We start from the raw sequence: 14605 nt of genomic DNA, 5'->3' as shown, positions 1-14605 counted from the left end.
AAAAGCCCAGTTATTGATTTAGCCCTGGTGAAACATGAGCTTACCTGGATCATGCTGAATGAAAAGATTGTGTCTTTGGGATAAACCATCGCGGTTTGAAAAATTGTGGTCCCCCTGGCTTAATTACTTGCAAGTCCCAGATGCACAGAGCTGACTTCTAGTTTTGAGAGAGATGAATCCCTGGATGGACACCCTTTCTTCCTTCCTTTTCCTAGTTCTATCTTCCTCCTTTTCTTAATCTTCTCTCTTTCTCCTTGTCTTCTTTAGCTCCCCCCCTCCCTTTTCTCCCCCTATATCATGGTAATTTTAGTACAAGTTGAGGGGTTATTTGACTCCAATAAATAGAGAATGGTTTGCAAAAGCTTTATGATGTTTCATGACATTCTGTGTATTACTACTCTAAAGATCACCTTGCAGATGCGAAGTATTGATGGTGCCTTAGACCCCATTACACACTATTCGATTTTCTGCAGATTTTGTCTTCAGATTTACCAAAACCATGTAGTGCAAGGGCCTGCCTGATTGCATACACATTGAAACTCTTAAGGTTTGACCTCATATTATATGGTTTTGGTAAATCTGAAGACAAAAATCTGCAGAAAATCTAATAGTGTGTATGGTGCTTAAGGCCTCAAGGGCCTTACATATTTTAAAGTTGGGATCTGTTAAGTAATTCTTTTTTAGATGGTCCCCTCACATCACTGAGCTGGTGTGAGCCAGTCTGATTCCGCCATCTGATCTCCTAACTCAAATATCATTATGGTCACTAATAAGCTACTGTTTTTCTATAAAGACTAGATATTCACTACCCTACTGATGAACTCTGATGCATAGTTTTCTCTTACAAAGTTTGTTTTCCCTCTTTTATCTAACCAGACTGGACCCAATGAACTGTCCATCCCCGTTATTATGATCTTCTTGTGTGCCTACTTTACTATGTGTGCAGTGTTATGTAAGAATTATATTGTTCTTTGTATTTCCTTCTTTTACTTTGAAATAAAAAACTTATTAAAAACGATTGAAACAGAAAACCCATCAAGTGAACTCCTATATCATATGACAATGTCTGAATCAAGTAATGTGGACCTTTCATGTAGAAGTCTTCAACAAATCTGCTTACGGTGGGGGAACAGCAGATGTCAATCTTCTGGCATTGTGCCTCAATCAAAAGAAGGACAAGCTTGTAGTAAGGGCAAAGAACCCTCGGGCAGGCACAGTGGACACATTGGTGGCTCTTTTGGATTGCGACACCCTGATTTATGCTTACCTTCTAGTAAAACTTGCTGTGGTCACTATGCAGAGTAGTAGTTGAGTTTAACATCCTCAGCATGCTTAAGGCTCACAAGGCCACATCAAGATTTATTATTGTACTTGGAAGACTTATTTTGCATGGCAAGTCCCTAGCAGTATGCCTTCATTCTTTGTTGCTAGTCTCATAGCTTTCTACAGTGCTGGGTGCAACAGTGGTTGGCTTTAAGCACCATTAAGGATCAGGTGTCAGCATTTCTGAATCCTTTGGTGTGGATGCCACTTTTTTGCACCATTATTCAGGACAAAACACATGTTGCCCCTTCAGCCAGGCCGTCACTCTTCGCCATGGATTCTTAACCTGATATTGTCAGTGTTACAAAAAACCACCTTTGGAGAATGCTAGGGAATTGCCTTTGCTAAGCCTGTCTCAAAGTGGAGTTCTAGGTATCCAACACTTGTGTAGAGTCTTGGAGCTAATAGTGTGGATACTTCTTCATAATGAAAAGGTTGGCCAAGAATCCTTAATTTTTTTTTATTTATTTTTTTTCTAGTGGTGTAATTTTTCTACTTGAATGGAAGCCTTGTGCTTCTTTTGCTTTGTACCAAAACAGTCCTTTGTAAGAAGGCTACCTTACATTCTTTGGATGCAGTTAGGGGATTAGGGTGTATTTTATTGTGACGTCTGGGTTTCACAGGTTAGGTTCCCTTTTTTGCGATTGTAGATTGCCTACATTAAGGGTTCTTGCAGTGTTGAGTAATACTTTGAGTGGTAAGTGCATTATAGGCTTTCCTCCATCAAGTATCCAGGTATATAGGCAGCCACTAGGTCATCAATTCCTGCCTTCACCGAGTTTTACAATGTGGATGTGGCAGTATCAGCTGATGAAAGTTTTGCAGGTGACAGGTTGCAGATTATTTTCTTTTGAGATGGCCAGTCTCGTTTTCCAGTTCATATTTTGCCGCCCATGCTGTACCAACAACAAGAAAAAGTACCGCTTTAATGCTTCGTTCACTGATATCAGCCAACATGGCATGTAACGAACAGGTTCAGATCATATAAAACAGCTTGTTGGGCTACAATATGCTACAGAAAAATGGCAACCGAATGCACACAGGACGCCGATTCACTGTGACCAAAACGAAACCAGGTAATGTAAGATGGCTTCAGCTCTTCTCTTCACCTGCAAGAGAGGTCCCATAGACATGTTTTGCCGCTTAGTGGGCTTAATCGTTGAGGGGGCAAAACGTGTTTCTTCTGCAGGCGAAGAGCAGAGATGAAGTCATTTTACATTACCTGGTTTAGTTTTGGCCACAGTGAGTTGCCTTTTTTCTGTTGCCTGCCTGCTACTGTTTTGGGATGTCCAAGTAGGTGAAGATCGAAAGCAGAGCTGTGTACTTTGTTGAACCAAAGAGAAAAGAGGATATTTTTGTGCGATCCATAAAATATTTGTTTCTGTATTTATTGGAGGGCACAGCAGCCACCCCTTAGATTTTGCTGCTGCTGTGTGTTTTAAATATATTGGCTTTTGCACTGTTGTGTAATTTAACCACTTCAGCACCAGAAGAATTTAACCCCTTCCTGACCAGGCCATTTTTTGAAATACGGCACTGCGACGCTTTAACTGACAATTGCGCGGTAGTGCAACGCTGGACCCAAACAAAATTGACGTCCTTTTTTTCCCACAAATAGAGCTTTCTTTTGGTGGTATTTGATCACCTTTGCAGTTTTTATTTTTTGTGCTAGAAACAAAAAAAAAGCGACATTTTTGAAAAAAACACAAAATTTCTTTTTCATACATCATGGGACGCAGAGTCAGGCTAACATTCATTACCTGCTGGGTTATAATTCATCTTTAGGTGAATGGACACTGGTAGACCAAAGGTCTTCAGACAGGAAGTGATCCCCTATATAACCCCTCCCATACAGGAAGTACTTTAGTTTTTTTTACCAGTGTCTGCAAGGTGGATGGCACGGTTTATTTGAGCTCCAGGTCTCTAGTCCCACACAAGTTCACACAAGGCCCATTTTGGACCTAAGGTCCCTGAGCAAGTATCTATTGATACAGTCCTTTCAGATGGAGTCTGTCCGCTCAGTAGTAACCTCACTCCAGAGGGGAGACTTTCTAGCCTCCATTGATATAAAGGACGCGTACGTGCACTTGCCTATCTTTCAGCCTCATCAGAGGTTCCTACGTTTTGCAGTAGAGGAACATCATTTTCAGTTTATGGCTCTACCCTTCGGGTTTGCTACAGCTCCCTGGGTATTCACAAAGGTCCTAGCACCAGTACTGGGTCTTTTAAGGGCCCAAGGAATCCTGATGATCAGGTATCTGGACGACCTCCTGCTCAGAGATCACTCAGTACAGGCTCTAGAACAGAGCATAATATACAGTTATGCGCATTTGAAAAGCTTCGGCTGGATCATAAATACCAAAAAGTCAGCCTAGAGACCAGCTCAAAGTCTAAGGTATTTAGGTGTGATCCTAAACACGGTCCAGGCAAGAGTATTCTTGCCACCTGTAAGGATCTGTGCCCTGAAGGATCAGGTGCGTCAGATAAAGGGCACCAGACAACCCTCCATTTGGTTCTGTATGAGTCTTCCAGGGAGGATGGTATCCTCCGAGGCAGTGCCCTATGCCCAGTTCCATTCCAGGCCTTTACAACAAGGCATCTTGTTGGCTTGGAACAGAGGAAGAAAAGCCCTGGATTATCCAATGTGCTTAGCTCCTCAGGCATGCTTAAGCCTAAACTGGTGGTTGAAGGATCAGAACCTGCAAAAGGGAAAATCCTTTCTCCCGGTAACTTAGAGAGTACTGACTACAGATGCCAGTCTCTCAGGCTGGGGAGCGACCCAAGACGGGCTCACAGCTCAGGGGAAATGGTCAGGCCCTGCCCATCATCAATGTCCTAGAATTACAGGCAGTACGTCTGGCCCTATGGTCCACACGGTGGAGCTTCAGGACTGCCCCATCACGGTTCAGTCCAACAATGTCACGGCAATGGCCTATATAAACCACCAAGGCGGTACCAGGAGTCGTTCAGCTCTGAAGGAGGTGAACTACATACTAGCCTGGGCAGAGGGACATGTGCCAATTATGTCGGCAGTCCATATCCCGGGAGTAGAGAACTGGAAGGCAGATTATCTTAGCCGCCAGCAGATCTGCCCGGGGCAAAAGTTCCCTACACCCAAAGGGGTTCCAGGAAATTTGCCAACGTTGGGGGATGGCCAGTGGTCAACCTACTGGCATCTAGGTTCAAGAACAAGCTACAGTAGTTTGTGTCTCAAACAAGAGATCCTCTGGCAATTGGAGCAGATGCTCTGATTGTTCCATGGAGCCAGCACTCCCTGGTTTATGCTTTCCCTCTGATCCCTCTCCTTCCACATTTGTTGCTCAGGATTCGGAGAGAGGGGGTTCCAGTGATTCTGGTGGCACCAGCCTAGCCCAGAAGGCCCTGGTTCCCGAAGATTGTGAGACTGACAATAGACAGGCCATGGACGCTTCCACGTCGCCCGATCTACTGTCTCAGTGTCCTATATTCCACCCCAATTTACATTCTCTAAATTTGATGGCATGGCTATTGAAGCCCAGGGTGTTAAAGGACCGTGGCATCTCAGGACCAGTGGTGTCTACTAGAATGTTAGAAAAGCTATCACTAGGAAGATTTATCATAAGGTCTGGGAGACTTATATTACTTGGCGTGAAGCCAGAAAATGGCATCCTCGGAAATATGTGAATGGGAGAATTCTCTCTTTTCTACAGTCAGTTGTGGAAGCAAATGGGCTTTGAGTACAATCAGAGGTCAAGTTTTGGCCCTATCAGTATTCTTCCAAAGGCCTTTAGCCCTCCCATTCACTGATCTGAACCTTTATGCAGGGGGCAACTTGCTTGCTTCCTCCCATAAGGTCACCTATGTGTCCTTGGGACTTGAACTTGGTGCTGTCTGTGCTATTGTTTGGCACTGTCTCTCCCTCCCCTCAAGGCTATTGCTCTGGGAAGTCCCAGCAGGTAATGAATATTAGCCTGACTCCGAGTCCCATGATGTATGAAAAAGAAAATAGGATTTTTACGTCATACTTACCTGTAAATCCTTTTCTTTGAATACATTATGGGACACAGAGTCCCTCCCCTCTTTTTTGAGGATTTAGTGCTTGCTACAAAGCTAAAGTACTTCCTGTATGGGAGGGGTTATATACGGGATCTCTTCCTGTCTGAAGACCTTTGGTCTACAGTGTCCATTCACCTAATGATGAAGTATAACCCAGCAGGTAATGAATATTAGTCTGACACTGTGTCCCATGATGTACTCAAAGAAAAGAATTTTACAGATAGGTATGATGTAAAAATCAATTTTTTTTACTTGTTGCTATAATAAATATTCCAAATTTAAAAATATAAAATAAAAAATGTCCTCAGTTTAGGCCGATATGTAGTCTACATATTTTTGGTAAAAAAATAAATTTTTCTTACCAGTAATGGCGGCAATCTGCGATGTTTGTTTTTTTTTTTTTTTTTTTTTTTAATCAGGACTGCAACATTGCGACAGGCAGATTGGACACTTGACGCTTTTTTTTAAACCATTGACATTTATACAGCGATCAGTGCTATAAATAGCCACTGATTACTGTATAAATGTCACTGGCAGGGAAGGGGTTAACACTAGGGGGCGATCAAGGGGTTAAATGTGTTGACTGACTGGGGGAGTGGACCGATCGGTGTTCCTATATACTAGGAACACACAATCTGTCTCCTCTCCCCTGACATAACGTGGATGTGTGTGTGTGTTTACACACACACATCCACGTTCCTGCTCTGTCAGGAGCTATCGCGGGTGCCCAGCGGACATCGCGGCCACTGGCACGCGCATCGGCTCCTCAGTGACGTGGAGGATGTCAGATGATGCCCGTCCAGGATGGGAGATTCCGTGTGCGGACGTCATTGGACAATACGCCGGGAAGGAAGTGGTTAAAGTAAACAAACTAAAACAATTCGTTTTGGATAGAGTGGAGAGGGATTAGAATGCTTGTCCATTTTAATTGCTGTCTGTGCCCCCATTAAGGAGATTCATCCTCTCCATTTGTCCTGTTTACTGTTGTCATTGAAAGTGAAAGTAAAAAAATCCCACATTTAGGTTTGTCCTCAGAAAAGTAATAGAGGGGAAATCTTCCAATGGGGACACTAATTTGGGTGACCTGGGGGTCCCCAAGGAATTACTTCAATTTGCAGGGATTTCCTCTCACTTCCTGTTTGGCTATGAGACAGCATGTGAAGGGAAATCTCACAGATGACAAAAAAAAATCTGATGAGTTATAGCCCTCCCTTGCTCTATCCAAAATGGGCTTGCTGTCTTTCTGCACTGTACCCAGTGGGTGAAGTCACTATGACAAGGCTGGGTTCACACTGGAACGGTCCAGGAAATCGCATGTGATTCAAACAGAAATCACCCCGGCCAGCGCTTTTGGCTCCTCCTCTTCAGTGAGTGCCCCCTTTTTAAAAAAATGCTTTCTATGGGGGCACTCATGCTGGCTTGATCCCGAGCCACGTTGCCTGTGTCTCTAGAAACAGGCAGCACTGCTTGGCCCCACTCCCTTGTCAAATTTGACAGCAGGGGAGCCGTTGGGAATGGGAACCACTTTAGGCAGCTGGGAAGTGACTCTTAAAGGAAATTTTTCCATTCTGTTTTGCATATATTACTTTGTACCTTTTACGGGAATATCTGCCTCACCCACTGCATTCGAGTTGTGCTTCATGACATGCCTGAGGCTGCATGCACACTATAGTGTTTTGAATTGCGGGCAGATCTGCCTGCGATTTGACAGTGCTGATGTGTGAATGACAAAACGCGGAACTCGTATTTAAGATGCCATTCATTTGAATGACACCTCAAATTGCAGTGCGGGATTTTCGAGCGATAAAACGTGCTGTAATCATGGCAACCCGCATCGCGGGACGCATGTTACCCAAAAATAGTTCAGGAGCTACTTTGGGGCGACAAGTGTCCCGCGATGCGGGTTGCTGCGATTGCAGCGTGTTTTATCGCGCGACAGTGGCGGCAGACCCACACCGCGATTTGAGGTGTCATTCAAATGAATGACATCTCAAATGCGAGTTTCACTGAGAAATTATTTAAAAGAACACTACACTCCTCAATACAAAACACTGATATAATACTGATGTTGCTTAGTTCTGTTGATCTTATTTAAGTATTGTCAGGAGTTAATGTACTTCTGTGACCCATATAGATATGAATGTGTACAGGTACAGCATCTAATCTGAAGTATTTTTTTGAGCAGATACTTGAAAAAGCTGCAGAGATTGCAAGACAAAGTGACAGTCTGAGTATGGCGGTAAGTTTCAGGACATTTGTTTTCAATACACGTATAAAAGCAACCTAGAACCCCAATAGCTGGTATGATGGAGAAAAGGTGAAAATTAAATTAATTCGCAGCCCAAGTTCACTAAAATGAATTTTTACAGAAAATTTGTGCTTGATAAACCGTTGCACAAATATCGCGTGTCTGATTTCAGAAAATTATATACTATTTTGGGGTTTTAACCATTTAAATACCAGCCTGAAATATCCCTTCATTACCAGGCTATGTTTAATCTTTCAGGGCTGTGATAGTTTGACAATTGTTCTGTTATGAAACCCTGTACCCAAGTGAGTGTTATATCATTTTTTTGAGACGTTGCTTTCTATTGGTGGTATTTAACCACTAGCTGCCTAGGGGATTTTTTTTAATTTTTCACATACAAGTGAAGCATGAGCATTTTTTTACTTAAAACTCCAAACAGTCTATATTTTCTTAAAGCAGAGGCACTGGAGAATTAAATGGTGGCTGTTGCACTTTTTTGTCACAAGATGATATTTGTTTATTGAACGCAAATTTTTCAGGAAAAAAGACACTTAAATTATTTTTATTACGCACAAATACACAATTTTTTGTTAAAGTATAAGAGATGATGATTTGTCAAGTAAATAGATACTAAATATGTCAACATTTTAAAATAGTGCATGCCTGTGAAATGGCAACAGACTACGGTACCTAAAACTGTCCATAGGTAATGCTCTAAAAACCTTCACAGATTATCCGTTTAGAGTTGATTGTGAATGCAGGCCCTAGAATTATTCTCACTCCGACGTTCGCAGCATATATACCCTTCAAAACAGCTGATTAAATACAGATCATGTTTAATTAGCTGCTTTGTTGGCTGTAATAGCCAGGGAATAATGGCTCTGAAACCTGCAATGACAAAATCCTCATCATTCCGGCTTCATTTGTCACAGATGAGAACAGGAAATAAATGTTCCTCTTCTCTGTGGGAAGGCATCCCATCCAGAGGAATGGGAGAGCCCAGGAACCACCATAGGTGACAATGGGAGGGGTCCTTCCCAGCGCTGTAAAAGTGATGACCAGTCATCACATAGTACCCAGCCTACTGATTTAGCTGGGTACAATTTCCATGTGCACAGATGTACTGAAACTTTTGCCCTGACACACTTTTTACATGTACACAAACCAGGGCTTATTGTGCCTACCTTTTTTGTATGCTTTGTAACCTATTGTTCCTGCAAAGCTTTCACTACACTTAGAAAGTAAGAGTTGCCTATTTCTTCAGGGAGGATACGTCATGCAGTTTGTGCTACTGAGAAGCACAATGTAAAAAAATATGCCAAGGAACTGAGCAGAGAGAAAAATCTGGTCATGTCCACATATCAAAGCTGAACTCCGGGTATAAAACATACATTTAAATGTATTCTCAGTAGTCTCAAAATGATATAAATCCACTTTGTATGCACCAAATGCCTTTGCAAACACAATTAATACCTTGAAAAAGTAGCAGTGACCTTTTCAATGGGCTGCTCATGTAACCTGTGCAGTGAACAGAGCTGTGGGAGGGCCCATCTACTACAGGCTGCCGGAAGAAAACTACAGGGGAGGGGGTGGATACAAGAGCGGTGGGAGAGCAGCAAGGATAGCTACTTGCATAAAGACCATGTTTTCACACTGGATTACTGCACAGATCTAGAGCAAATTCACAAAGTACACCAAGTTTCAAGCAAGAATCCACATGAATGTATTTAGAAAATATTTGTTTATCCCAAAATTCAGCTTTAATCGTCTAGAGAACACATTAAATACTGATATCATACTTTTGACATAACATCTGTACTTTCTTTTTCTTTGTGTATTTCAGCAGTTTGCTCTTTTACTGTCTTAGAAAGTTAAACCAGCAGTGTCCTATGTTCCTTTAGGGCAGGCATGTCCAAAGTCTGGCCCACGTTCTGTTTTCGGACAGCCCGCCTGGTAAATTGGACATGTATATCTTTTGTGGCCCCCAACGAATCCCCGAGCACTGGGGGCCACAAAAGATATATATATGCTGGCTGCCTTGGAGGGGACAGGGAGGGGGCGGGACGAGTGCCGTAATACAGGAGTATTTCCTGTTTACACGGCGGCCTCTGTAATAGGAGGCGGGACTTTCTATTAAAGAGGCCACAGAGAAAACAGGAGTTTCTCCTGTATTTCTGTTGGCGCTCGTCCCACCCCTTCCCTGTCTCCTCCAAGGCTGCAGATGGGCATGAATCAGACTGCACTGATGGCAAAGGTGAGGCTGCATTCATGGCACTGATTAGGCTGCATTGATGGGCTCTGAGCCTTATTTTGCTTTACAGTTCTTTATTTAAAATTTAAGATTTTTTCCTGAAACTTCTTTTATAGTAAAGGTGCGTGTTATAAGCCAATAAATAAGGTATATCCAAATAACACGTCCAAGCTCATCTTTTCACCACACACAGCCACAAGGGCAAGAGAATTCTTGTTGGGCGGTGTATTAGTGCTCGGACAAACACACTTAGACAGAATTTTAATGGTTTTAAGAATGTCAGCCAAAATGGTTGGCCCTCACGCATGTTCGCTTCATCAAATCTGCCTTTTTTGAAAAAAGTTTGGACAACCCTGCTTTAGGGGAACATACAGTGGGGACGGAAAGTTTTCAGACCCCCTTAAATTTTTTAAATCACTCTTTGTTATATTGCAGCCATTTGCTAAAATAATTTAAGTTCATTCTTTTCCTCATTAATGTACACACAGCACCCCATATTGACAGAAAAACACAGAATTGTTGACATTTTTGCAGATTTATTAAAAAAGAAAAATTGAAATATCACATGGCCCTAAGTATTCAGACCCTTTGCTCAGTATATAGTAGAAGCACCCTTTTGATCTAATACAGCCATGAGTCTTTTTGGGAAAGATGCAACAAGTTTTTCACACCTGGATTTGGGGATCCTCTGCCATTCCTCCTTGCAGATCCTCTCCAGTTCTGTCAGGTTGGATGGTAAATGTTGGTGGACAGCCATTTTTAGATCTCTCCAGAGATGCTCAATTGGGTTTAAATCAGGGCTCTGGCTAGGCCATTCAAGAACGGTCACGGATTTGTTGTGAAGCCACTCCTTCGTTATTTTAGCTGTGTGCTTAGGGTCATTGTTGGAAGGTAAACCCTTGGCCCAGTCTGAAGTCCTGATCACTCTGGAGAAGGTTTTCGTCCAGGATATCCCTGTACTTGGCCACATTCATCTTTCCCTCGATTGCAACCAGTCGTCCTGTCCCTGCAGCTGAAAAACACCCCCACAGCATGATGCTGCCACCACCATGCTTCACTGTTGGGACTGTATTGGACAGGTGATGAGCAGTGCCTCATTTTCTCCACACATTCCGCAGAATTAAGGCCAAAAAGTGCTATCTTGGTCTCATCAGACCAGAGAATCTTATTTCTCACCATCTCGGAGTCCTTCAGGTGTTTTTTTTAGCAAACTCCATGCGGGCTTTCATGTGTCTTGCACTGAGGAGAGGCTTCCATCGGGCCACTCTGCCATAAAGCCCCGACTGGTGGAGGGCTGCAGTGATGGTTGACTTTCTACAAATTTCTCCCATCTCCCGACTGCATCTCTGGAGCTCAGCCACAGTGATCTTTGGGTTCTTCTTTACCTCTCTCACCAAGGCTCTTCTCCCCCAATAGCTCAGTTTGGCCAGACGGACAGCTCTAGGAAGGGTTCTGGTCATCCCAAACGTCTTCCATTTAAGGATTATGGAGGCCACTGTGCTCTTAGGAACCTTAAGTGCAGCAGAAATTTTTTGTAACCTTGGCCAGATGTGTGCCTTGCCACAATTCTGTCTCTGAGCTCTTCAGGCAGTTCCTTTTGACCTCATAATTCTCATTTGCTCTGACATGCACTATGAGCTGTAAGGTCTTATATAGACAGATGTGTGGCTTTCCTAATCAAGTCCAATCAGTGTAATCAAACACAGCTGGACTCAAATGAAGGTGTAGAACCATCTCAAGGATGATCAGAAGAAATGGACAGCACCTGAGTTATATATATGAGTGTCACAGCAAAGGGTCTGAATACTTAGGACCATGTGATATTTCAGTTTTTCTTTTTTAATAAATCTGCAAAAATGTCAACAATTCTGTGTTTTTCTGTCAATATGGGGTGCTGTGTGTACATTAATGAGGAAAAAAATGAACTTAAATGATTTTAGCAAATGGCTGCAATAAAACATAGTGAAAAATTTAAGGGGGTCTGAATACTTTCTGTCCCCACTGTATGTTCCTGCAGGGGTAAGTCAGTCCTGTGTCCTCCTTTGCAGGACTCTGTTGTAGTTTTGTGTCTTGCTGAGTCTCGTGGTTGTTAATACATGCAATGTTTAATGGCACACTAGAATAGTTAATAAATAACGGGCCTTACTGACAGTTTCATCCCACAAACTACGGAGAGGTTTTACTCCTGCTAAGGCGTTCAGGCTTAAGTTATTAGTTACCAAACTGAAACTGTTATGTTCAAGGGATGGATACCAGGGTAGAAAAATCCATACACCATTCCTTTAACCAAATCTGGTATTGTAAAGGAAACTTTTACCAAGAGAATGCAGAGGCTTCCATTGCTGACCTCTGCTTTTGAAAATGTTTGCTGCCTGGCTGTGATACTTGAGCACACATCATGAGTACCTTCAGGTTCACTGTGCTGGAAAAAGTATTCGGATTAGGAGTTCTGATTTCACCCTTTTCAAACCGCAGGCTTGTTCTGGTTAAGCGACCCAGAAAGTATTGACACCAGAGACCACCAGGTAGGTAGTATTTTTAGGAGGTCAGCAGTGTCAGCCCTAATATTTCTCTTATTATAAGGTTCCTTTATAGAAATAGAAAAGTTTTGATGAAATACGCACAGTTATTGAATTAATCCGTCACTTGTATGCAGCTATTGTGCAAATGCTCATTTGTTCCCACATACAATCCAAACTTTCGTCTACTGCACTGTACTCCTAAATTATGCAGATTTAGTATTTTACTATATGGCAGCTAATTTGGTTCGGACTGGCTGGATGTTACTAAAATTCATGAGATGTTTCCCGGTAAACCTCACACTATGTGGTTTCAGCTTCCAGCAAAGCACTGAGATTATAAAAATAATGGCCTGTATAGAAAAAAAAAGTGCATTTGCTGATGTCACTTTTTGTTACTAGTTACTAGTGCTACTCTGCCACCTAGTGGAAATTTTTGATTGTCATCTGTGATTGAATATGCGGAGAATATAGTTGTTGGTAATCTTGACATTAATTTGTTGACTAGAAGCAGACTACAATGTGTGCTGGGGGTTGTTGGTGGTTTTGTATCAGGTAACTTGCATTCATTAAAAAAAAAAAACTCTGCAAGTAAGCTTTTACAAAGCCAATTTTTATTTTTTTACCTGCATTTTGGGGTCCCTGTTAAGGATTTTTTTTTCTTGAATATAAAGTTAGCCAAATATAAATTTTTTTATCAACAAACTGTCAGCAGCCAAAGGGGGTGAATGTCGGGAAACGTGCTGCTGAATAATGCTCCCCGAGCTAAACTTTTTGTGCAAAAACCTCTTTAATCCTCTATGTAGAAAATACAATTATTTTTTGCTAACTTGCAATGTGCTTTTGAAATTGCAGGAAAATAGACCAGCCGTTTCCCTAGCAAGCCCTAGCTCTTCTGAGGTAGCTGCAAAAGTTAATCCTATAGAGTGGCATTTGAGTGACAGCCAGTGGCGGCTGGTGCTCAAAATTTTTGGGGGGACGCAAAATGAAAAGATTTTGAAAAAAAAAAACCCATCAGTTGCAGCCACTGTGCGCTTCAATTGCAGCCACTGTGCCCTTCAATTGCAGCCACTGTGCCCTTCAATTGCAGCCACTGTGCCCTTCAATTGCAGCCACTGTGCTCAACTGCCCAGCAAATGCTGCCAGTGAGCCCCCTGCCGGCCGTCTGCCCAGCACTTACCCTGTGTCTGTGGGGCAGGGGGTGATGGCCACAAGTGGGGTCCTTCATGTGTCTCCTGCCCCCTGATAGGCGTCCAATAGCGGCGCCTGTCGTTTCAGCCAATCAGGTGACAGGTAACAGACCCGAGCACCTGATTGGCGGAGAGGTTGGTTAGTGTTAGGAAAGCGAATAGTCATTCGCTTTCCTAACACAGCTGAGTGGACTGCAAGCGCCAAGCATGGCACTCGCAGTTCACCTATATTGCAGCCTTACCAGCACCGCTCGGGCCGTGTGTTCCACAGAGCTTCTGACGTCACTTCCGGTTTCCCTCTGGCACAGGAAAACCGGAAGTAACGTCTTAACTTGGAGGGATGGAATGCACCACAAAGCAGGTAAAAATCCTGCAAATGAAGCGCCTCGTCTGCAAGCTAGTGATTACATTGACATGGCACTTCCCATAGTGCACTGTGTCCGGCGGGGGGGGGGGGGGGGCCCAGACTGGTGACAGCTCTGAGTCTGCTGAAATCACATCCAAGATGGTGGCACCCAGCAGCAATCTCAGAGCTTTTGGATGCCTACACAAGGGAGACTTTTACAGGTCAATAACCTTTCTAAAATATGCTGAATGCACATATAATTTTGCGGGAATATTTTTGTTGAAATGAATGGTCCGGTGACAGGATTTGTTTAAATAACAGGTTAATTTTTAATGGAAAAGTTTACTAACAAATCCTCCTTAGCCTCCTAACCTTATTTAATGTAGAACCTCACCCCATGCCCCACCTGGGTGCTCGCTTACTTGTCCCTGACGGCAGTGACCTCCTCCAGTGTTTGCATCTTCCTGCCTGAAATCTTCCCTGGAAATGGCCATGACTGCACAGTGACTTTCCATATACCTAAATTGAACTGAACTACTAGCATCTCTAGTGTTTAGACGCAGGGGTCTCAAACTGGAGGCCCTCCAGCTGTTGAGAAACTACAAGTCCCATGAGGCATTGCAAGGCTGACAGTTACAAGCATGACTCCCACAGTCAGAGGCATGATGGGACTTGTAGTTTCGCAACAGCTGG

The 14605-nt window shown here is 43.0% G+C and overlaps 1 protein-coding gene across 7 annotated transcripts in view; it reads left to right on the top strand.

Annotated features, from left to right (window-relative positions):
* The window catches only part of PIK3CB (phosphatidylinositol-4,5-bisphosphate 3-kinase catalytic subunit beta), a 264723-nt gene that overhangs the window by 194881 nt on the left and 55237 nt on the right, over nt 1-14605 (top strand). For all 7 annotated transcript variants that reach the window (XM_073625868.1, XM_073625865.1, XM_073625866.1 and 4 more), the window contains one exon: nt 7544-7597. In XM_073625868.1, the coding sequence (XP_073481969.1) occupies nt 7544-7597 (54 nt within the window). The remainder of the gene's footprint in view (nt 1-7543; nt 7598-14605) is intronic.

This window comes from Aquarana catesbeiana, linkage group LG04 (genome assembly GCF_042186555.1).
Source record: "Aquarana catesbeiana isolate 2022-GZ linkage group LG04, ASM4218655v1, whole genome shotgun sequence".
NCBI classification, from domain to species: domain Eukaryota; kingdom Metazoa; phylum Chordata; class Amphibia; order Anura; family Ranidae; genus Aquarana; species Aquarana catesbeiana.
The sequence above is the reverse complement of the archived record's forward strand: the minus strand, read 5'-3'. Positions and strand labels throughout refer to the sequence as shown.